Consider the following 24,709-nt stretch of genomic DNA (forward strand, 5'->3'; position numbering starts at 1 on the left):
CGCCGCCTCCTCAGCCCATTCCGTAATCCCACTGGCCCGGCTCCGCGCAGCCCCAGCCAGGCGAGGGACACCGACCCTACCGGTTAACTTCCACAGCCCTAGGTCGCCGGCTACCATGGCAACGGTGTGGGGCGGGGAGGGCGCTCCAGCCCTAGTACCCAAGACCGGAATAACTGTGGGGTGCCGACCCGGAAACAGAAGCGAGTGGAAAGTGGAAATGTGCTTGGAGGTGGGGGAGGGAAATACAGCTTGCTGTCGCAGTTGGAGAGTCCTCAAAGGTTGGTTTTGATCCGGGAACGGGAGCGTCCACATTTTGGCTGCAGCCTAAGTGACTGCAAATATTTAGGGAAGGGAAGCCGAGGTGAAAACTTTCCCGACCTGCGTTGCAGATGTGCCCGGGTCGGAGAATACCAGCTGCTTCTCCTGGGTCCTAAAAGGGTAGCTGTGGTAATTAAACAGACAGCTTGTAAAATCATATTTACAAAGTTTTGTGTGATACAGTTTCGCCAACTGCATTAATATTCCCATGTAGGAGTGTCAACAGTTGACATCCATCCTCAAAACGTGGATAAGATGGTTCTTTAACCAAGAACTTTCCTTGGTCTGGGGGTATAGCTAGCTCAGTGTCAAAACGCGTAATTAGCACGCGCCGAGGCCCCGGGTATCTACTGTTTGCCTTCTAAATTTTTCCAAATCTTATAATCTCTTAAAAACTCCCTTACTACACGTGAGAACTCTAAAAGGTACTCTTTAGAAAAACAATTCTAAGGGTCCTACCACATATGATGCACTAGGGCGCGGGGCGTGGCGTGGGGAGGAGCCAGTGTCTAATTGTTTTAAGAAGTAGACCGCTTTAATTCTAGTGACAGCCTTCAGTGAGTAAAAAGTATATCATGAAGCAAGTGCCTCGGGTTGTGCTGTCTTTATGGGAGCTTTAATTTCGTAGTTCTGTAAAGTGTTCAATGTAAATAGTTATGCTTCCTTTAAATAAACAGGACAGACATTATTTTCCACTAATTGTAGTCTAGTGGTTCCCATCCAAGCATCCACATACCTGGAGAGCTTTTGAAAAGGCCCCAGATATTCTGATTTAATGGGTAAAGAAATTAGTATTGGGCTGGGGATGTGGCTCAAGTGGTAGCGCGCTCGCCTGTCATGCGTGCGGCCCGGGTTCGATCCTCAGCACCACATACAAACAAAGATGTTGTGTCTGCCAATAACTAACTAAATAAATAAATATTAAAAAAAAAAAGAAATTAGTATTTTTAAGTCTTCCTAAGTTTTTGTACGCTGTTGCTGTAGTTTACATGAAGGAGAAATACTCATCGTTTTTGCCACCCAAAATATTCAGAATTGTCTGTTTTCCAAAATTTACTCAACCATATTGTAAAATAATTTCTAGCTAGACACCATGGCGTAGACCTGTAATCCCAGTTACTAAAGAGGGTGAGGCAGTAGGATCACAAATTTGAGGCCAATCTGGGCAATTTAGCCAGACCCAAGGCCCTGGGTTCAATCCAACAAAATAATAATTTCTGTGTATAAATAAGAATGTAATAGATGAGTCGAGCACAGTGGTGCACCTATATAATCCCAGTGAATGAGAAGGCAGGAGGATCCCAATTTTGAGGCCAGCTTCTGCAATTTTGTGAGACTTTGCCTTAAAAAAAGCTGAGGATGTAGCCCAATGGTAGAGGGCCCCTGGGTTTAATCCCCAGTACTGCAAAAAATGAAAAGTTATAGATATAGTGAATTGAGATTAGCATATTTATTCAGTACTTGTTGTGGTTAAGTTAAATAAAGCATGAACCAGACTCAGTTCCTGAACTGCAAAATTACTACAGTATATAATTAGAGCTTTAAGACTATTCTTTCCACAAATAGGTTTTGGCAGGCCTGGTGACCAAGATAGAGTGTGATTCTTGACTTTTTTGGGGGGGATGGGATTACCAGAGACCGAATTCAGGTGCACACTGAGCCACATCCCCAGCCCTATTTTTATTTTATTTAGAGACAGGGTCTCATTGTGTTGCTTAGCACCTTGTTTTTGCTGAGGCTAGCTTTGAACTCAGGATCCTCCTGCCTCAGCCTCCTGAGACGATGGGATTACAGGCATGTGCCACTGTGGCTGGCTTCCAGTGTGATTTTTGCAACTACTGCCATCAGACTTCAAGAACCACATTTACTGATTGATATAAGTAAGTGTTTCTGATCGTTTCGAAAATTATAAATTCCCAGTTTTATAAAGTTATAAATTGTTAGATAAAAAACATGACTTTTTTTTTGGGGGGGGGTTACTGGGGATTGAAGGGGGGTTGTGCCCTTTACCGCTCAGCTATATCCCCAGCCCTTTTAAAAATTTTTTTATTTTGAGATGGTCTTGCTAAATTGCTGAGGATTTCCAAATTGCTGAGGCTGGCCTCAAATCTGTGATCCTCCTGACTCAGCCGACAAAGTTACTGCAATTACAGGCTTGCACTACCATGCCTGGCTACAGGGATTTCTTTTTAGAAATATAGTTTCTTTTTAGCATTTCATTGCATGTAACCCTGCACTTAGGTTGCCCTCCCTAGTTTTGGAGAAGATTAGGATTGTTACTGCGGGAAGTCAAAAAATTAAGAATATTGACATGTGGAATCATATTATGAATGCACAGCAAGATTTATCAAGTGTTAGGCTTGGCTAACATATTCACCAAGGTTAAAAGCAAGTGGTAGAATTTAAGGTTTGAAGAAAGGAGGTATCACGAAAATGGGAACTTTTCCCACTTTAATTCTTTTTGGTTCCATGAAAAGAAAGAGCATGGTCAAATGTGAGGGTTAGTGTTAGGGATCTCATTTCACCTCTTGCCCTGATGAGCTGAAGAATTCCCCAAATGTATAGACAAATTAAGTGCTCAGAATTCTGACCAACCAAATCCTAAAGGCTGGAATTTTAGGCTATAGAGAGAGGGAATTGAGTGATTAAAGAAAATTGGAGGGGGGGCACTTCCAGACTATTTGCACCATCCTTGCTAGTGTAGAAAACCTGGAATGAAGTATCTCAGGCTAGATACATATCTTCAAAGAAAAAAGACCCATAGAGGAAAACTAAATTCCATAGTTCTGAGGATCTTTAAGGGTTGGACATCTACATCATTCTTTTTAGCATCGCCACAAATTTCCAACACCAGACACCACACTAGAGTGCAGAAACAGGGTATTTGGTAGTCCTAAGGAAGCATTTCAGGAGATTTTACTATGTGTGGGCCCCAGCACTAAATGTTGCATTTATTAGAAGGTAGGCAGATACTTGAGTCATCCTCTCTGCCCCAAGGACCAGAGTTTATAAACCAACAACCAACTAGAGACAAATTAAGTCCAAAGTATTTCTGATTCCATTTTGAAGACAAATCAAAACAAGCTGTCCATTTGGTAAGGACGACTCTGAACTTGGGACAAACAAGAAAAAAAACCAATAAGCCCCAAAAGTTAAAGGACCCTTACATAGACCTGTCTGAAAGTCAGATCCAGGCGAAGTTCTCACGTGACGGTTCTAATCACGTCACAGGGACACGTGGTTCTAGATATTTCGTCCCCTCCCCCTCAGGGGTGGATTGTTGACAACGCCGCCAGCAGTCACGTGATCTTACGTCATCCCACCTTTCCCTGAAATCTCTGGCCCCTGATGCGTCCCTCTCCCCATCCCGCCGAACCTAAACTAGTGGCGGGGGAGGGGGAAGACAGAGTAATGTTTCGATTGCGGTGTCTCTTAGTCCACACTCTTTAGTCCGAGCGCGGAGAACACAATTTCTTGTTAAGAAGGCCAAAATGGAAACGGTCCTAGTCAAGAGGCTCCCCGAACGGGCCCCCGCACGCCCCGCCCCNACACGGGCACATATGAGGACTTCGTGGGGGGGCTGCGCGGGACTCTTTTCTTTCAGACTGACCGCGGGGCAGCTGGGGAGCATGTCGACCCCGGCCCGGAGGAGGCTCATGCGGGATTTCAAGCGGTAAGGGCCTTCTCCTTCGCCGAGATGACCCACAAAGCTGCGGGTCTGCAGGGCGGGGATCCCGGACATTTTCCCCTTATAACCCTAAGGGGACCACCAGTGGGCCCAGGGGGACCGACGGAAGCCCAGTCGTAGTCTTGGCTCCCACTCCGTTATCCTTATTGCTCACTCTGGCAGGGTAAAGATATCGATACTACTATCCTTCATCCCTCCCTAAAAAAAAGTAAAAAGGTGGCGATCAGCTTGCCTAGGGGTCTCTACTGTCCACTTAGATCAGATGCCCGACGTCTCTCCCAAGCGCTCAAACCTTGTCTCCCACCCCTGCACTCTGTAGCGCCCCCTCCCTACCCCTGAAAGTGAGCTCTTGCAGGCCGCCTGGGCCTCGCCTGCTGCAGTCAGCTTTGTTTCAAGGCCTCTGGTCTCCTCCTCTTTGGAACAGTATTGGGGCGACCCCCATCCCCCCGCGCTCTCTCGGCCTTCAGTGAGGGTGGGGTATACTGTGAGAGGTCCGGAGGTGGTTAACCCAACCCCCGAAACCCGACTCTACCTCCGCCCGCTTGAAAGGACCTTGAGAGCTGGCCTGGAGACACGGGCCTCAGGCTGCCAGTGCTTTCTGGAACACGGCTCTGGCTGCTGAATAAAGCCCTATCTATAGCCTCCCGTCTGGAAAAATGCCTTCCTTCATACTGGTGCTAACCTGATACTCCTGGGTCTTCTTTTGTAAAGTAAGGTTTTGTTAGGCGGTGTGGGGGTTAAAGGAGGAAGTAACTTTTTTTTTTCAGTTTACCTTCTGTTTAATATTTACGAGTACAGAAACAAAATAGTTCAGAAATTTAGCGTTAAGGTTTTTGTTTTGTTTTGTTTTGTTTTTGCTGGGGACATTAACCCTGGTTGAGATAAATATAAAACTTAGATTTGCCGCTCAGGAAGTAATCTCATAACTTCGCCATTATTGTGTGTGGCTTTTGGAAGCCATTGTTTTGGGCCTTGGCTAACAGGCATTTAATTCATTCGTGGCTTCTTTTAACCACTTAAGTTTAGGCCTCAAGCCGTAGTTTCCTCCAAAGCTTCTGTTCATCGTAGGTTAATTTACCTGAGGTTGACAAAACAGTACCATTTTTGTGTAGACTAATTACAAAGTATTTTGCCAGGTGAAAATGGCTATATATATTTATATAATAGGTTTTTTGTTGAGGTCTTTAAATGGTGAAAAAAAATCGTCTTGAAATCAATAGGTTTGATTAACTCCCATGACTGAAATTCAGATAAAACTTCCAGTTTATGTCCACGTTCTCTTGTTCATTATTGCAATTCTTTGCTTAATTCTGAGTTGAACGCCTGGCACCTCTGGTAGTTTTCCAAGGGTCTTCAGGTTACAAGAATTTGACTGTGACGACTGTTGGAAGCTTTGTCTTGAATCTCCTGGTCTGAGAGGTTGATTTGGCATTAGTACAGAGCCTTTAAAATAGAGAGACCCCTGGAATACCTGAAGCTTCTGATTACTTTTAAAAGCCATTGTTGTGGGAACTAAAGGAGATGAAGTAAAATTCCTGCCTAAAACAGTTTTCTAATTAAATTGAATGTGTTTTTAGTCATTAGGGTATACACAAAGGTTTGCGTGGCTTTTTTTTTTTTTTTTTTGTAGCAGTTTGCACCAGCAGCTGTGATTAGGACACACAGTCTTTGCATATTGATGGTTCCGTAAAAATATTTTTTGCTATTGAGGTTTTAAATAGCTATTTTTTGGTTCAAGGGGACAGTCATACTGTACACATCAATTCTTGAAGAGAAAATAATCTTTTTATTTGAAGAGACATGGTCCTTAAGCACTTCAAGTTTACAGATAATTTGAAGAGTTATTTAATAAATGTGTATACTTGGTTGATATAATTCTTATGGTTTGTTCCTGTTCAGCACCATAACAAGGAAATGGATTTAGTTAGTTTGTGTCTCAAAATTAATGGTATAGAGTTAGTAGGTGTTCCGCTTGGCCTCCTTGGTGACCTCAGTGTTCAACTTTGAAAATTACCACCCTGGATTTCTAGATTGCAAGAGGACCCACCTGTGGGTGTCAGTGGTGCACCATCTGAAAACAACATCATGCAGTGGAATGCAGTTATATTTGGGTGAGTTGAAAGATTTACCAAATACGAGGTGTGTGATGAATCTTTAAGAAAAGTTAATATGTAACAATTGTCTAGGAAAGGAGATTGACGTATAATCAGGGACCTTAATAAGAGCTGAAACTGCAATATAAATTGGGAAAAAAATTTACATTTTATTCATTTTGAGATACTGGATATTGAGTCCTGGGCCTAGCACATGCTGGCACTTGCTCTTATCACAAGCTACACCCCCAGCCCAAAGAAACATTTTAATGAGATTGGGCAGGTATATACAATTTATTTACTCTTTGGTGTTCTTCTATTTTATTTTGGTTGGTTTTGTTGTGAAGGGTCTTAATGTGTTACTCAGGCTGCCCTAGAACTCTTGGGCCTTAGCGATTCTCCTGTGTCAGCCTCCCAAGTAGCTGGGACAATAGATGCACACCATTGCACCCAGCTACATATAGTTTTATAATTCCTTTAGGTGATTGACAAAAAATACTGTTTGAAACAAAGTAGAATGGAATAACAAAGGAGAAGAAAAAGATTATTTTTTATAAAATGTGCTGTGCAGATGTTTATGATCATTCTGTTGGTGGAGCTTTAAAAAGGCTCAGAACCAAAAATACTGAGAACTTTCACTGTGGCAAGAATTTAACAGAAAAATTTCACAGCCCAGTGTGAAATAACTGAATGAAGCCATTTTATATAAAGTGAACTACTCTCTACCCAGTATATGTTTTATTCATATTGCACATCTGCCTCCCCCCTCTTGGTGCTAGGGACTTAATCCAACACTGAGCTACATCGCAAACCCTTTTTATTTTTTTCATTTTGAGACAGGATCTTGCAGAGTCTTAGGCTGGCCTCAAACTTATGTACCACCTTGCTGGGACAGATGATATACTCGACTTTTTTTTTTTTTAATTTTGGTATTGGGAATTGAACCCTGGGGCACTTTACTACTGAGCTGTAGCCCCAGCCCTTTTATTTTTAATTTTGAGATAGGGGGTCTCTGAGTTGCCCAGGCTGCCTTGAACTTGTGATTCTCTTGTCTCGGCCTCCTAAGTCAGTGGGATTACAGGTATGTGCCACCACATCTAGCCGCATGTTTTTTTTTTTAAACATTTATTCCTAGTTGTAGGTGGACACAGTATCCTCATTTTATTTTTATGTGCTGAGGATCAAACCCAGTGCTTCACGCATGCTTAAGCCACAACCCAACCCTGAATATGCTTTTTGATTTAAAATTTTCAATGCCCTTTTTCTCCTTAGAGATCTGTTTTTCTTTCACTCTTAAAACTAGGGTTTTCAACTAAAATGCAAAGAATATTTTTCATAAACAACTATCAGCACAGACTCGGCTATAAGAGTGTACATTTAAGGGCTGGGGATATAGTTCAGTTGGTAGAGTGCTTGTCTCGCATGTACAAGGCCCTGGGTTCAATCTCTAGCACCACACAAAAGTACTTTTAAAAACTAGTGGGAAAAGAATGAAATTCATCCTTCTAGAATAAAGTGATTCTATTACATTCAGGCTGTTACTCTGCTTCTTTGAACTTTTGAATATGTCTTGCAAGTGATAAACTTCACGCTGCTCTTTAAGAAAGATTAAATGTGGATATGGAGGCAAGGAAGAGATCTGAGCATAGGACAGATATGGTGGTGCATGCCCCTATCCCAGTGACTCTGGAGACTGAGTCAAGAGAATCTCAAGTTTGAGACCAGCAGCCTTGGCAACTTAAAGGGCTGAGGGTGTGGCTCAGTAGTAGGGCACCCTGTTTTCAATTCCCAGTACTACCAAAAAAGAAAAAATAATAACGTTCTAGCTATGAGCATCTGAGCATAAGAATCTGGTGATTTTTGTGATGCCAGCTTTGTTTACCTGAACAAGAGCTATTGCTGATTTGGAAAGCCAAATTTGGTTTGGTGTCGTAATTTCCTTAAAGGTTATTAATTTCCATCTTAAAAGCTATAAAGTGAAAAGATTACTCTTTCTGTTAAGATTACACATTTAGTTGGGCATTGTGGTACATGCCTGTGATCTCAGCCATACAGAAGGTTGAAAAAGAATATTGCAAGTTTGAGGCCAGCTTGGGACATTTACAGAAATCCTTTCTTAAAATATAAAAGGAACTGGGCACAATGCTGCACACCTATAATCCCAGCCATTCAGTAGGCCAAGGCAGGAGTATCACAGGTTCGGGGCCAGCCTGGGCACCTTAACAAGACCCTGTCTCAAAATAAAAAGGACTGGGGAATGTAGCTCAGTTTAGAGCACCTGGGTTCAATCTGTAGTACTCCAAAAAAATAAAAAAGAATATACATTATTCATAAGCTGATTTGGTTTTGTGCTGAAATCATGGACAAGTTTTGTTTTCATAAAACCACTCTAAAAGGAAAAGTAGAAAGTTTAAGTTATTATGCTTCTTTCAATGAAAATCCAAGGCTAAGGTGATATCAAACTCTACCATATCTTTAAAACATCACAAAAAAATCAAAATGAGCCCCTCTTTCTGTTGGAGTTTTATCTTTTTCATTTTTGAAGATCAGGGAAAAGCATTATTAAAAAACATCTTTTAATCAGAAATCTTCTTGTTTTCAGACCAGAAGGGACACCCTTTGAAGATGGTAAGTCATTCTTATTGTTTTCTATACTATTAAAAAGGGTACTTTTCTAGTAAGAAATTGTAACACCAATGTATCTACTTGAAGTCACATTCTATTGTTAACAAACCAAGTTAACTGAATAAAACTACTGTGAAATTATAGTTTACAAGGGACTTTCTTCATATATCAGCTTGTATACCTACCTCCATTGCCAGTTCCTTCTGCTACTTTGTTATCTGCCTGTAGAACTGAAAGCATAAGTGGCATGGTCTATGTTGAGAACAGTTTATTTTAGGTGATCTTGTAGCATGATAAAGAGGTCCCTGAGGGAAATTGTTTTATTTTGCTATCTAATGTTTATAGCTGGTTGAGCTGAAATTTTTCATCTCGAATTGGGTTTTTTCACCATGAGCCAGGAAAATGGAAAACTAGTTCTAATATGTGTATATACTTGAGTTTATCAAATTGATTTTAACCAGACACGATTTTCACTAATTATAGCATGACATTTTAAATATATTTATTAATTCATAATTAGTCCATCAAGGGTATTTGTACAGGAATACTGAGCGCAGAACTATTTGTAAGGAGATAATCTCAATGCCTGGTAGGGAAAATGGTTAAGCAAATGATGATGTATATGGACTCTGGAAGTTATGTACCAGTTAAAGAATAAGGTAGATCTGGACATATGTCTGAGTAGGCAGAAAAGTTGCAGAATATGTTGTAACATCCCATTTTTACTAAACACATGTGTCTTAGAACATATGAACCACACTATTGCTAGCAATTATTTCTAGGTAAGGTAAAGAATTAAAGGAGGTACTTAAATGTCTTAGGTGGGCACAGTGGCACACGCCTATAATCCCAGTGACTCAAGAGACTGAGGCAGGAGGATTTCAAGTTTGAAGCCAGCCTGGGCAGTTTAGCAGGACCCTATCTCAAAACTTAAAAAATAAAATAAAAAGGGCTTGGATGTCACTCAGTGCAACTATTTTCAGTCCCAGTATTAAATAAAATAAAATGATGAAACTGCCGAAGTTGTTAGTATTAAATTCTCACCAGTGTATTCTTTGTGGGCTAGGCATGACATTGGACACATGTAATCCCAGTAATTTGGGAGACTGAGGAGGATCACAAGTTTGAGGCCAGCCCTCAAAATAAAAAAATCAAAAGGACTGGGGATGTGGCTGAGTGGTTAAGTGTGCCTCCTGGGTTCAATCCCTGGTGCTTTAAAAAAACAAATTCTATGTGATGAAGTAAGAATTATGAACAAAGCACTTTCTCTACATACCAAACTATTGTGTTTGTCTGAAAGACAGACACTTCTGCAGTCGAGTTGCAACTTGAGCTACTGGTTTATTTTGGGTTTTGTTTTTTCATGGAACATTTTTTACTTGAATGACTGACAGGGCTGCTGATATAGCTTAGTGGTAGAGCACTTGTCTAACAGGCATGAGACCCTGCTTTTGATCATCAACACCAGAAAAAAACTGACAAGACTGTGGTTGTTCAAGTTTCAATATATGGCATATGTATTCTCAAAAGTGCCCCTAAGTAGGTTGATAGGTTAAGGAAAGCAATTGAAGATATGTGTTACTGATAGTAAAATGATGGTTTCCAAATGTTTAAAGACTTTTATGATGAGAATAATAGGTGATTATTAAGTAATGTGATTTTTTTTTAATAGTTTATAATCTGGATGATCTGTATAACTAGAATGGATCAGTATTTTCCAGTTGTTGTGATTTTTATAGAATTGTGGATTGGTAAAAGATTTATGCATCTGGGTCTGGGTATTGTGTCTGTGGTTGTACCTCAATGGTAGAATACATGCTTGGCATGCACAAGGCCTCAGATTCAATTGCCACTAACAGCAAATAAGTAAAATTTATGCAGATTACAGCATATTTTAATGTTACTGAGTAAGAAAAGTTTGCTGAATTAGGCTTTCAGTTTGTACTTTACAAGAAATTTTTCTAATTACCATTTCTTTTGTGTAATATCAAAAAAGAATACAGTTATCTATAAAAGTCATGAAAGTACTCCTTTTTTGCTCACATATTTGTGTGAGAAAGGATTTTCTTCATTTACTATACTTCAACCAAAACAACATATTGTAACAGATTGAGTACAGAAGCAGATAAGGGAGTCCAACTGTCTTCTGTGAAGCCAATCATTTAAAGAGGATTGTAAAAATAATAAAATAGTGCTGTGCTTCTCATTAACTTTTTGTTAAATACACTACTTGGGTTACTGTGTGGTGGCTTTACAGTTTAATTAGTTAGAGATGTTTGAAGATTTTCCAGGTTGTGATTTTTTTCTGTATATTTATTTTTTAGATGTAGTTGGACACAATTCCTTTATTTTATTTATTTATTTTTATGTGGTGCTGAGGAACGGACCAGGGCCTTGCACTTGCTAGGCAAGTGCTCTACTCTTGAGCCACAACCCCAACCCTAAGTTGTGATTTTTAATACAACAAATATCAATAGGTGTAATCAATGATTTGGTGGAAGCAGCCTGTACTAATTGATGAGAGCTAATTATTTAAATTTCAGAAGTTTTTCAAGCTGGTTACTAAAGAGCATTTATTTTAAAGTTAAATTACATCTGAAAGCTGGGCACAGTGACACATGCCTGTAATCCCAATGGCTTGGGAGGTCGAGGCAGGAATATTGCGAGTTCAAAGCCAGCCTAAGCAAAAGCAAGGTGCTACGCAACTCATTGAGACCCTTTCTTTAAATAAAATAAAAATAGGGCTGGGGATGTGGCTCAGTGGTTGAGTGCCCGAGTTCAATTCTCGGTACCTACCCCCACCCCAAATTACATTTAAAAGCAAAGATTTTAGAAAGTGATAATACTCAAACCTCATCTTTCTTAATGTTTTATTGGTGAATTATAATTATATCTATAATTATGGCTAGGGCCCATTGTGACATGTTTGTGTATGCATATAACATAATTTGGTCAATTTCATTCCCCCATAACTTCCTCTTCCTACGCTCCTCCTTCCTTCTCCTCCCCTTTTTAGCTTTTTTCTCTATCTTCCACATGTCAAACCTCATCACTTTTTAATTATTTTTCTCTGTGGTGAGATAACTACAAAATGGTAACTTTTTGCATACTTCTTCCTGTTTCATGTCCACTTCTTGGCAATGATGGGACTAAGAGTATTAAATGGTTCTGAGATCAAAAAGTTAAATATAGCTGTTTTATATTTGCCTGAAATTTTAAATTGTACAGCTGTATAATTAAAATGTTATCTTTTACATATAACTCAGTATAACATGTACTTACTAGCATATGTGAAGTACCTCTGTTACATTAATATGTATACAAATATGAAATAATTACATTTAATGCTTGTATATTTGGCCTCCTTGATCCAAAATGTTCAGACAACAATGTAAAAAGGTAGAGATTATATTCTAAATGTATGACCAGTGGAGGTACAATATATTTTATTAAAAATGAACCTCTAACTTTGGACATTGGAGCGAGGAACTTAGAATTTAGCATTAGAAGAATTTAGCATTAGAAAAGCGTGTTATTTTAATTGCATTGGTGGAATAAGGAAAGACTTGCAGAAACAACTGTAATGATTTAAAGTTTTGTTTACTTCATTAGTAAGTTCAGCTTACCGAGTATGTCTAAGGAGCTGTAGTTAGAGGGCTTCTTCAGCCTTTACACATGTTCCTCTAAATGAAAGGACTCTAGATAAAAAGCACAAAAGAAGTCTAGAAAGGCAAACACAAAACCATTGATAGAGGCTATTTCTTAGAATTAGAACTAGAGTTGAAGGTCCTTTATGTACTCTGAATGTGTTGACTTTGTAACAAATGGATAATTTTTTAAAATGCCTGTTTCTGTTCACCATTAAATACTGATTTAGACTGACCAAAATACCAACAGTAGGCATTTACACAAAAGCTTAATGGTTCTTGGTATATTCAAATAAAGGGATTGGTATTGCGGAAAGAACTTTTCATACTAGCGCCCATACCTAATGTGGGTCTTTTGCCATGTGGTACTCAGCCGCTCTCAGAATCTTTGATCTTCCCCTTCTAAGCTATGATAAACTATATGTAGTTCTTCAAGTACATTTTAAATCTTGGTAGCTAGGAACCAGTTGTCTTAAAAAAAATTATTCATATATATATATACACACACACACACACACAAATATATATATATATATATATATATCTCTGCCAATAGCATTGGGAATAAGCATAAAGTGCTTATTCCCCAAGTGCTTGCCAGTGTTGCATGTTACCAGTCTAACATAGAGGTACGTTAGTATTTTTTGTATGCTGTACCAGAGTTCACATAGAAAATTTTTGTGTGGTTGTGCAAACGCCAGTATGGGTTTGAGAACTAAAAAACTTAAAAGTTGTGTTTCTCTTTAATTATTTTGGTTTGTTTTCTATCTAGGTACTTTTAAACTAGTAATAGAATTTTCTGAAGAATATCCAAATAAACCACCAACTGTTAGGTTTTTATCCAAAATGTTTCATCCAAATGGTAAGTAGCCATTTATTACACTTCACAAATGATTGGGGTAGGAGCTTCTTTTCCTCCTTTTAGGTCTTGTCCCTTACTTCTTTCAATTAGGGCCTACTGATAGATGTCCATCTTAGCTACATTGTTGTAGCTGGATTCTATCAAGCTTCCAAATTTGAGGTATTTTTTTTTTTCTTTGTTGTCTTTTTTGTTTGTGGTACTGAGTCACATCCCAAACCCCTTTTTATTTTGGGACAGGGTCTTGCTAAGTTGCCTGGGCAGACTGTGAGCTTTCAATACTCCTGCCTCAGTCTCCTTTGTGGCTGGGATTACAGGCATGTACCACCACACCTGGAAAAATTTTTTTGTTTTAATAACTTCTGGGGGTGGGGTACTAGAGATTTAACCCAGAGGTACTTTAACACTGAGCTACATCCCCAGGCCTTTTTATTTTTGAGACAGGGTCTCATTAAATTGCTTAGGGCTTCACTAACTTGCTGAGACTGGCCTCCTACCTCAGCCTCTCCAGTTGCTGGGATTACAGGCATGCTTCACTGCACCTGGCTTGTTTTAATAACTTTTGAAAGAAAAGTAATAGGTATTTGTAGAACTGTGAACAATACCAAACTTTTTCATCTAAAATCTAGCTTTTAAAAAATACAAACTTGAACTGGGCCCAGTGGCTCGTGCCGTAATCCCAGGGGTTTGTGAAGCTGAGTCAGGAGGATTATAAATTCAAGGTCAGCCTTAACAATTTAGTGAGACCTTGTCTCAAAATAAAATAAAGATAGGGGGGACTAGGGTTGTGGCTTAGCAGTGGAGTGCTCGCCCAGCATGTGTGAGGTCCTGGGTTCAATCCTCAGCACCACATAAAAATAAATGAATAAAATGAAGGTATTGTGTTCAACTACAACTAAAAAGTAAATATTATTAAAAATTAAAATAGATCTGAGTTTGTAGCTTAGTAATATAAAATGCCCCAAGATTAAATCCCCAGTGCCAACAAAAAAACAAAATTTACAACTTTGGGGCTAGGATGTAGCTCAACTGTAAAGTGCATACCTAGCATTCACAAAGCTGTGGGCTTAGTTCCCAGTACCACCACCAAAAAAAAAAAAAAAGTTAATAGGGGGGAAAATACAATTTTGCTTATACATAATTGGCAATATGTTATATATGAATTTTATATTTGTGTATATATGTGTACATACACCCATGCATTGAATATTTTCCCTTATTAAATATTCTATATTCTGTGTATATATGTACATGCACTTTATATTGAACCCAAGGCCTCACACATACTAGGTACTAAGTACTGGGCTACATCTCTGGCCTGAATAATTTTTAATAGCTATAAATGTTCTATTATATAGATCACCTAAATCTATTTAACCAATGTTGGTTTTTGGTGGGTTTGTTGTTGTTTGTTTGTTTTAATATTTTTTTTTAGTTGTAGATTGACACAATACCTTTATTTTATTTATTCATATGTGGTGCCAAGGATCGAACCCAGTGCCTCACACATGCTAGGCGAGCACTCTACCACTGAGCCACAACCCCAGCCCTGTTTTGTTTTGTTTGCTTGTGGTACTGGGGATTGAACCCATGTTTGTGGTTTAAACAGCACATTGAACATTCTTGAAATGTTCTGAAATTCTTTTTAGGTGTCAGTTATTGCTTCTTTAGAAAAAGTTTTTTAAAATAAGATTTCTGGGTTAAAAGCTATTTGCATCATTACTTAGTCGAATGAATGAATGAATGGATAACTTTTGTAAATAAATTTGGTCTTCCTCGACTTCATAAAGTTTATATCTATTAGGTTTAGATTAGGAAATTTGGGGGTTGGTGAACACCTTGAAGTGCTGGAGGATATCTCGCCCAGAGAGGGAATAGAAGCTCCAGGCACATGCTCTGCCCCTCCCATGTACTGCCCCATGCATATCTTCACCTTAACTGCTCCCTAGTTATATTCTCTATAACAAACTGGCAAATGTAAGTAAGAAATTATCCAATATGGGTGTGGGAGTCATAGAAATCCCCAGTTTATGTTTGGTTGTTCAGAAGCATGGGAGGTATGGATTTATAATTGGTATCTGAAGCACAACCTTTTCTGTCACTGAGTTCTTTAACTTGTGGGATCAGGCACTAACTCCAGGTAAATGGTGTCAGAGTGAGTTGAATTGTAGATACCCAGTTGGTGTCAGGGAATTGGTGTGGGGAAAAACTCTTGACACATCTCTTGTCAGAGCTGTTATGCATATAGAGAAACAGTGTTTTTCACCAAAGTGTCATTTCATCCATAACAGTGGTTTCAACTGCCACCACCCAACCAAGGCACAGCTGAAGCTGTGTTTCTCGACTTGATTTTTCTCAGGATTTTTCTGTTAATAATACAGTAGCCCAGGGCTGAATTGTGGCTCAGCAGTTGAGCGCTCGCCTAGCACAAGCTCAGGACCCAGGTTCGATCCTCAGCACCACCTAAAAATAAAGGCATTGTATTGTGTCCATCTACGCCTAAAAAATAAATATTTAAAAAAAATAATAATAATACAGTAGCCCAGCATGGAGGCACATACCTATAATCCAAGATACTTAGGAGGCTGAGGCAAGAAGATCATAAGTTTGAGACCAGCTTCATCAGCTTAATGAGGCTTTGTCTTAAAATTAAGAAGGAAAAACAAAACACTAGGGATGTGGTTCGGTCACTGGTACCACAGAAGAAAAAATAATTACGATGATTCTTGAATTATAAATTCTCATGAAAAACTACTTCTCAAAAACTTGAATCTCCTCTTCCTCCTAACTCTGTTCATTTAAATGTGGTCTTCCCTGTTAGGTAACTTATTGACAGAGGAATATTTTTGGAGGTCTTGACTTTCTCTTAGACTACCTAATAGAGCTCCTTACTCAGAGGAGAGATGTGTTTGTCTATGTCTGGAATCAAGGTGACCCACCATTTGGGCATCACTAATCTAAAATCCAAAATGCTCCAAAATCTGGAATTTTTGAGCACGAACATGATGTCATAAGTGGAAAATTCTATACCATGAAACTTCATTTCACATAAAATTATTTAAAATATTATAACTGGTCCCAATGCTTCATGCCTGTAATTCCAGTGATTGGAGAAGCTGAGACAGGAGGATTGTAAGTTCAGGCCTGCCTCAGCAACCTTAGGGAGACCCTCCACAACTTAATGAGACCCTGTTTTAAGCCTGGCTGGGTGGTGCATGCCTGTAATCCCAGCAGCTCAGGAGGATAAGGCAGGAGGATTGTAAGTTCAAAGCCAGCCTCAGCAACTTGGTAAGGTCCCCAGCAACTCAGTGAGACCCTGTCTCAAAATAAAAGGGCTGGGGATATGGCTCAGTGGTAAAGCACCCATGGGTTCAAATCCCTACTCCAAAGAAAGAAATTAAGTTCTATCCCAAGATATTTCTATATCTATCTATCTGTGTGTGTATACACACACACACACACACACTACAAAATCTGAAACAATGCCTCAAGCATTTCAAATTTAGGGATACTCAGTTTGTACAGCATTTGGCATTTTGAAGCTATAAAGTTGAAGTTGCTTTTTCCTTCTAGTTTGCCTTTCTTTTCTTTTTTGCCAAGATACATTTGATTTTTATTTTCTGTTTTGGGAAAATTTTTAAGTCATTTATCATTTATTCCACTGTGTTTTTATTTGGCTTAAAGTTGGTATTGAATCAACCCAAACAAATCAAAGTCCTTTAAATCAAACTGGAAAAGGCTAGAATTGGGGGTTGGGGGGCAATATGTGAATGGAGAATTATCAACTTAAGCAAGTTTTTGGTAAAACAATGTATTTGGTGTTCTTATCCCTACATATTCATAGGATGGTTTTTCACTTTTTAAAAAACATTTATTGAAATATAACGTACATGGCTGGGTGTGTAGCTTGGTGGTAGAGCACTTGCCTACATGTGCAAGGCCCTGAGTTCAGTCCACAGCACCCTACCCTACAGCACCAAAAAAGAAAGAAATATAATTTACACACCCATGCCATTCACTCATTTAAACTATATATGCCATATGGTGGGTTTTAGTATAATCACAGAGTTATGCAATCATTGCCATGGTCATTTTGTTTTCTTTTTTCTAGACCTGACATGCAGACATTGCATAAGCATTTTATCCATTCATCAATTGATGGATGCTTGGGTTCTAACTGACATCTGGATTATTTTCTCAAAAATAGTTACTAATTCAAAACTTTAAAATCATCTTGTACATTTTTTTGCTTTGAAGTTGCTGAGTTTGATGCTTCTGTGGAATAAACAGCAAGCAGTTGACTATGTTGTTTTGAAGCTGAGAGAGGGAGATCTGGGCCAAAGCTAACATTTGGGAGCACTTGAGCATTTGGACAGTAACTAAGGCCAAGGAGTGGTTAGCATCATCTAGTTATATTTCAGTAATGGTTAGGAAAGAAGACAGCCTAGGTTAGTGCTCTGAAAAATGGCAGTATTAAGTGTGGTCTGTCAAAAAAGCCTACTTTTACTGATTACTGATTCTTTGTGTAGAGTGTTCTGACTTGCTCTGTGATGCTTTCCACAATTTGGCAGTATCTGTAACATTTCTGCCCATTCACCCTTTGTTAATAATAGCGTTTTTACTTCTAGAAATTTATCCTCCAAGTACGTAGTCTCCCAAGTAGGTAAAAATTTGTGTTCATCACTTGTATTTTCACATAATTGATTCTAGAGGGAAGAAAAGCATCCAAAATGTTTAAGACATGTAATCAGGTTAATCACTTGCATTTTTGTATCATCACAAGCATGTACTTGTTCTAAAAATAAATCATAAAGACAAGAAAATATGATTATTCATGATTTAATTTACAGATACCTGCTGCTTATATTTTGACATGTAATCTTATAAATGTTTTATATCTTCCTACATAGTAAACAGAGTAGATATGTCTTTTTTTTAATTAACTGGGCCAAGTATCCTGTTTGTGGTAAGGACTTCTCTTAACAGATAGGCAAAGTTAACATATAACTAATTTTAGTGTTGTCTTTGCAGTGTATGCTGATGGCAGCATATGTTTAGATATCCTTCAGAATCGATGGAGTCCAACATATGATGTATCTTCTATCTTAACATCAATTCAGGTAAGAGTGTGTTATGATATATCATTTTTCAGTGTACTGTGGGATACAGTCAGCTCCTTTAGGACGGGTGAACAAACTTACTTACCAGCACCTGGTAACTAATGGCAGAGCTCAAGTAGAAGCCCATGATTTTCACCTGACTGCTCTGCTCTTTGTTTTTGTTTTTAGAATTGAACCCAGGGGTGCTATTACATGTCAGTTGAACCCAGGTGAGCTACCTTCCCGGCCCTTTTATTGTTTGAGATGAGGTCTAAGTTGCCCAGGTTGGCCTTGAAATTGTGATCCTCCTGCCTCAGCCTCCCAAATAGCTGGGATTATAGGTGTGCTCCTGTGTACCTGGCTTACTTTTTTTATTTGTTAACCACATGAAATCCAGCCCACAATCCATTTCTTTTTTTTTTAAGAAAGAGTGGGAGAGAGAGAGAATTTTTTTTTAATATTTATTTTTTAGTTCTCGGCGGACACAACATCTTTGTTTGTATGTGGTGCTGAGGATCGAACCCGGGCCGCACGCATGCCAGGCGAGCGCGCTACCGCTTGAGCCACATCCCCAGCCCCACAATCCATTTCTTTTCTTTTTAATTTGTTGAAGTTCTTTACACAGTTTATAATTTGTTGAAATTCCTTATGTTTTCCATGAGTTATTTATTAGTTTGTGTTTTTAGAACTTTCACAATCCATTTCTTAATGATGTGTTCTCATAGATCAAACTTAACTCTTATGTAGCATAGCAGAGATTGTGAAGAAAATCTTGGAGAGAAATATAAAGATAACTGTTTAGAAAACCCTAAGAACCTTAAGAAAAAGTGCAGAGAAACATTGAGAATATTGTGCAAGAAATTCTAATAAAATTAAAAATCAACTAGATGCCGTGGCATACCTGTAATCCCAGTGGCTTGGGAGGCTGAGGCAGGAGGATCACAAGTTTGAGGCCAACTTCAACTTAGTGAAGTTCTAAGCAACTTAACAAGACCCTGTCTCGAAATAAAAAATAATAAATAATAGTAAAAAGGAGCTGGGATGTAGTTCAGTGGTAAAGCACTTCTGGATTCAATCCCCAGTTTAAAAAAAAAAAATTAAAAATGAGGGGCTGGGGGGTGTGGCTCAAGCGGTAGCGCTGCTCGCCTGGCATGCGTGCTGCCCGGGTTCGATCCTCAGCACCACATACAAACAAAGATGCTGTGTCCGCCGAAAACTAAAAAATAAGTATTAAAAAATAATAATAATAAAATAAATAAATAAATAAAAATAAAAATGAGTGTAACCATTTGCCAGAACAATCTGGCCGAGTTCAGAGTTGACCTTGAAAAGCAGTTTTTCAGGGGTGTTTTAGTTATGCGTATTTGAGAGGAGCAAAAATAACATTTTGGTTTGTGACCTTTATAAAACTTTTTCTATATCACTTTAACTTAATCCTAGTCATATCATCTATTTTGTTCTCTTACTGCTAAATATATATGTTTTGTTTATCAAAAGAATAAAGATACACCCCCTTAGCCGGGTAAGGTGGCACATGCCTATAATCCCAGTAACTCAGGAGGCTGAGAAAGAAGGATTACAAGTTCTAGACCAGTTTCAGCAATTTAGTAAGACTCAGTTTCAAAATATAAAAAATAAAAAGGGCTGGGGATGAATGGGGTTTAGATCTAGGGATGTAACTCAGTGATAGAAGTAATTGCCTAACCTGTGAGGCCCTGGTTTAATCCCCAGCACTACTAACATAGTTTTATCTTTTGGGACCAGGGATTGAATCCAGAGGCACTTAACCACTGAGCCAGACCCCCAAGCCTTTATTTTAAGACAGGTTCTCGCTTAGTTGCCTAGGGCCTTGCTAATAAGTTGCTGAGGCTGGCCTCAAACTTGTGATCCTCCTGCCTCAGCCTCCTTAGTCATTGGGACTACAGGCATGCACCACTGTGCCTGGAAAATTTAACTTTTGAAAATATTGTTTACTAAAGATTTATAGGTATCATATCTTAACCAAATTAAGCTGCTTATTTCTTGGCTAATGAAAATCTAAGTATACTAAAGAATATTGGTTTTTTTTTTTTTTTATTTCCTTGAAATTAATAGTCTGAAGGCAATTTAGAATTGTGTTTTAGAAGCCTAAGTTCTTTTAATATTTTTTTAGTTGTAGATGGACACAGTATCTTTATTTTATTTATTTTTATAATTTTCATATATTCCATATTTAAACCTTGTTAGTTGAAAGAATGACAGTGCAAATCTGTTTTTTCTTCTTTTTCTTTCCAGTCTCTGCTGGATGAACCGAATCCAAATAGTCCAGCTAATAGCCAGGCAGCACAGCTTTATCAGGAAAACAAACGAGAATATGAAAAAAGAGTTTCGGCCATTGTTGAACAAAGCTGGAATGATTCATAATAGACAACTGGTCTGTTAATCTTTTTCATCATTGTTGTGTATAATTTACCTCCCAGTAGAAAGGCTAACAAATTTTAAGTGCCACAGGTTTTAAGGATTCTGCAGAAAAAAAGAAAAAAGTCCTTCAGTTTAGAACCTACAAAAGCTTGTGTATCTTGATTAATGTACTTTTTATTGCATGGTGTGAACTAAGTTATTGCTGCATAAATTTGTAATATATCCTGTTTGTATTTTTTTCCAAGTGTATAATGTTAGTGTGGAGTTTTCATGACAGAATATACACATTTTGTAAATCTGTACTTTTTTCAAATATTGAATGCCTTATTTTTGAATTCTTTAGATTTTTAAATTGGAGAAAAGCACTTAAAAGTTTTTTATATATGAATATTACATGTAAAGCTGTTAAAATACATAACTTCAGTGCAAGAGACTTTGTCACTTATTTCCTTATCTGTGTAGGAGGGGTTAATAAGTCTCTAGCTCTCCATCAATTGATAGTTTCATTTCCAATTTCAAAAGAACATTTCTACTTTATCAAGAAACTCTTCAAATTTGATTCTAAATACCAATTATAATCTCCAACTTTATTTTGAATGTACCTATATTAGTTCCAGTTGAGTAATTTTTAGATTGGTTTGATTGTGTCCAACTCTGTATTTAGGCCACTTGTTACAGTTTCTTGCATTACTTATGTTAAACTGTATACCTTCTGTGATTTCACAATTGGTCCTCTACCATGAGCAGAGAACTGATGCAGCTTTTTCTGCTACTTGGTAGCACTTCAAAAGGTTTTTGACTAATGAAAAAAGTAAAACCATAAGCATTAGCATTTACCAAAAATACATGTCCCAGTATTAGCAATGAATTAGTTGCATTGGTTTGAGAAAGACAAGATATTTGGAAGGAATCTTGGTGTAATTTAAATATTTGAAAACTACCTTTTAATGCAATTGCCTATCTGTTTATTCTGGGAAATGTTTAACACCAGGGCCTGCTGAGTTGCTTTCTCTTGTGGAGACTTTTTTCCTTTAAAATCTCCTCTAAGTTGTATAAAAGTTGTACTGCATCTTAGTTTACTGGATAAATTTAAAACACAGTATTGTAGAAAGCTAATACAAAGCTATCCTATGCCTTCAAATAGTATAGAAAATGGAAAATATACAAGTAAATTCTGTTGAACCACCTGTGTAGTCTCTCTAGTAGTTAAAACAGCTATTTCAGTGACCCCAAAGTTTTTTGTCATGTCCATACCAGTTTCGTAGAAATAACCAATAGCGACTTTTTATTGGAAGATTGGGTTACAGGATAGCAATATCTACAGCCTCTATTCGTTAAGCAAAGTTTAACACTGGAATGGATAAGTGCTGATGTTTTCCTTTAAAAGTTATTGGCAAATTTGGGAGTAAGTGTATGGTCTTAGAGAACTTTGGTACAAATGGGAATTCACTCACTGGAATCATGGCCAAAAACAAGAGATGCTTTATTTAAAGGTACCCTATGGTCTTTATTAATTGTGTAATGCTTCTGTAGTTTAGCTGTAAAACAAATTATAGACCTTTACTCCAGTGATTCCCAATTAAATGTTATTGAATATTGCTTCAATACCTATTTTTATCCTTAACCTGTTTTTCTTTGCCCAAGTTAAAACTGGAACATTTCAAGTACTTACAGAGAATTACTTTTTGCAGGGAGGACAGTGAGTTGTGACTGCTCAATTCAACACATACATGAATCTCATACCTAATTCGCGTAACTTGGAGAAAACCCTGAGGAGGGTTCCATCTCTTAGTAATTCCTGGATTTTTTCCTTTCAGCCTTAGAACAGATTCCTATTTCTTTGATTAAGTACCAGGTATGAACCTTCAATTTGTAAAGTTCTGTTATACAGAAAGTGTTTACTTTTAAAGTCTTATGTAAATTTCATAAATGTTTGGTATCCAATGATCTAGAACTATTTAGTTACAAAATTATATTGTTGGGTTAAGGTTTAAATGCATTTGTGATGCAATTCCTTGATAACAAATACTTCTAGCAGAGAACAATCTGCAAAGCACTATTGGAAGCACTTTAACATTATTTCAAACTCAAGGTAATTATAGGGTGGGTACTATTATATTACAGATGAGGAAACTAGGTAAGAGATGCGATGACATGGGCTGGGGATATAGCTCAGTGGGTGGAGTCCTTGCCTTTCATGTACAGGGCCCTAGGTTCAATCCCCAGCACCAAAAAAAAAAAAAAAAAATGCAATGACATGACTTGTTCAGAGTCAACCAGCTAGTAAGTGATAGAGCTGGGATTTAAACCTAGTCTAATCTTATAACCAGTAACTGTATGATCCCTGAAGGGTATTAAGGGAATCAAGTTTACTTTTGGATGTTCTACTGCACATAGGTATTCATTCCAATTTGTGGAAATATTTCAGTTAGAGGTATACCCAGGCTTGTATCTATCCAAAAAAGAGGTCTTCTTGACTGCCATTTTTCACTTTTTTTTTCTTCTTCAATTGTAAATAAGTACAGTGTGGATATAGGGACACACTCCTGTCTCTGATATAAAGAACTGTGATGTATCAATAAACCACATCCCCCCCCCCCGCTCCTGGAAATATCCTTGAGTCTGTAGGATGCATCTCAAACCCAGTTTCCACTCCCAACAAAATCATTCCATTGAATGAATAACTTGGGGCTGGAGATGTGGCTCAGTTGGTAGTGCTTACCTCATATGCACAAGACCCTGGGTTCAATCCTCAGCATATATATATAAAAATAAAGCTATTACAGGTACTGTATTCTCTTTCTGTAGTTAGTGAATAGTACCTGCCTACTTGTTTATTCATTTAGTATGTTTTTTGTGCATATGTTGCTAAGGTTCGATCCCAGGAATTCACACGTACTTAACAAGTGTTCACCAATGAGCTGCCTGCTCCCCCAGCCCCATTTAGTCCTTTGGGATTTTTTATTTGTGTTTTGTTGAATCCAGAACTTTGCACATGCTAGGCAAGCACTCTACCATTGAGCTACATCCTCTGTCCTTTCATTTTCAGACAAGGTCTCACCAAGTTATCCAATCTGGCCTTGAATTTGTGATCCTCTTGCCTCAGCACCCTAGCAGCTGGTGCACACTACCGCATGTGGTTCCCATTCTTTAAGTTTTGTGACAGGGTCTCACTAAGATACCCAGGCTGTCCTCAAATTTGAGATCCTCCTGCCTCATCCTCCCTAGTAGCTTAGATTACAGGTATAGGCCACCATACCCACCAGACTTTCTTTTCTCTATGCTTTGAACAAAAAAAGAGATGAGAATGTGTGCCCACTCTTTCAATAAATTTTCTTTAAAATAATTTTGTCAGGACTTTCTTGAGGCTTTAACATTTCCTCTGTTCATAGATGGATGAGGGATCTTTATCAGTGGATTAAGATGTTTGGGAAGAACCTAAAACAAATATTGTGCTCTCCTGAGAGAAAGCAGATAACCATTTTCCTGATTAGTGTATGTCTCTATGTAGAGGTGGTCATAAGTAGAATGTTTTCAGGGCTGGGAGATGTACAGAGCTCAGTGGTAGAGCATCTGTTTTATTTTAGCTTGTAAGAGGCCTTGGGTTCAGTTTCAAGCAGCACCACATAAACACAAATAAGATGCTTATGTAGGCGCTGGGATGGTGGCTCAGCGGTAGAGCCCTTGTCTAGGATGTGCGAGGCCCTGGGTTCAATCCTCAGCACCACATTAAAAAAATAGATTTTTTTTTAATTTAAGATGCTTATGTAGTCTTTAGGGAAATTTGGCTGATCTCAGATAAGTCTTACCTGGAAGACTGATCAATAAAGTGCCACTGGGTTAGAAACTGATGTAAAGGGGACTAGACTGTCTCTGAATTGTGAACCCTTTAGTCATTCTTCCTGGAATGCAGGGAAGTTTCTCTACTGTGTCTTGAAAGCTGCCAGAATGAAAACATAAGAGCACTTAAAGCAGACCTC

The 24,709-nt window shown here is 38.3% G+C and overlaps 1 protein-coding gene across 3 annotated transcripts; it reads left to right on the forward strand.

The window, feature by feature from the left end:
* The first annotated feature begins 257 nt into the window (after nt 1-257).
* Ube2b (ubiquitin conjugating enzyme E2 B) lies at nt 258-24,075 on the forward strand. 3 transcript variants are annotated; one of them, XM_048783711.1, is made up of 6 exons: nt 258-324; nt 6,037-6,117; nt 8,702-8,727; nt 13,144-13,233; nt 18,262-18,350; nt 20,604-24,075. In XM_048783711.1, exons 2-6 carry the CDS (start codon nt 6,092-6,094, stop codon nt 20,730-20,732), a joined length of 360 nt encoding a protein of 119 aa, XP_048639668.1. In that variant the 5' UTR covers nt 258-324; nt 6,037-6,091; the 3' UTR covers nt 20,733-24,075. The 3 variants fall into 3 exon arrangements, with proteins under 3 accessions (XP_048639668.1, XP_015348252.1, XP_015348254.1); XM_015492766.2 differs by lacking the exon at nt 258-324 and adding an exon at nt 3,890-3,991; XM_015492768.2 differs by lacking the exons at nt 258-324; nt 13,144-13,233 and adding an exon at nt 3,890-3,991.
* Nucleotides 24,076-24,709: the final 634 nt, after the last annotated feature.

Source organism: Marmota marmota, unplaced genomic scaffold (assembly GCF_001458135.2).
Source record: "Marmota marmota marmota unplaced genomic scaffold, marMar, whole genome shotgun sequence".
In the NCBI taxonomy this organism is placed as follows: domain Eukaryota; kingdom Metazoa; phylum Chordata; class Mammalia; order Rodentia; family Sciuridae; genus Marmota; species Marmota marmota.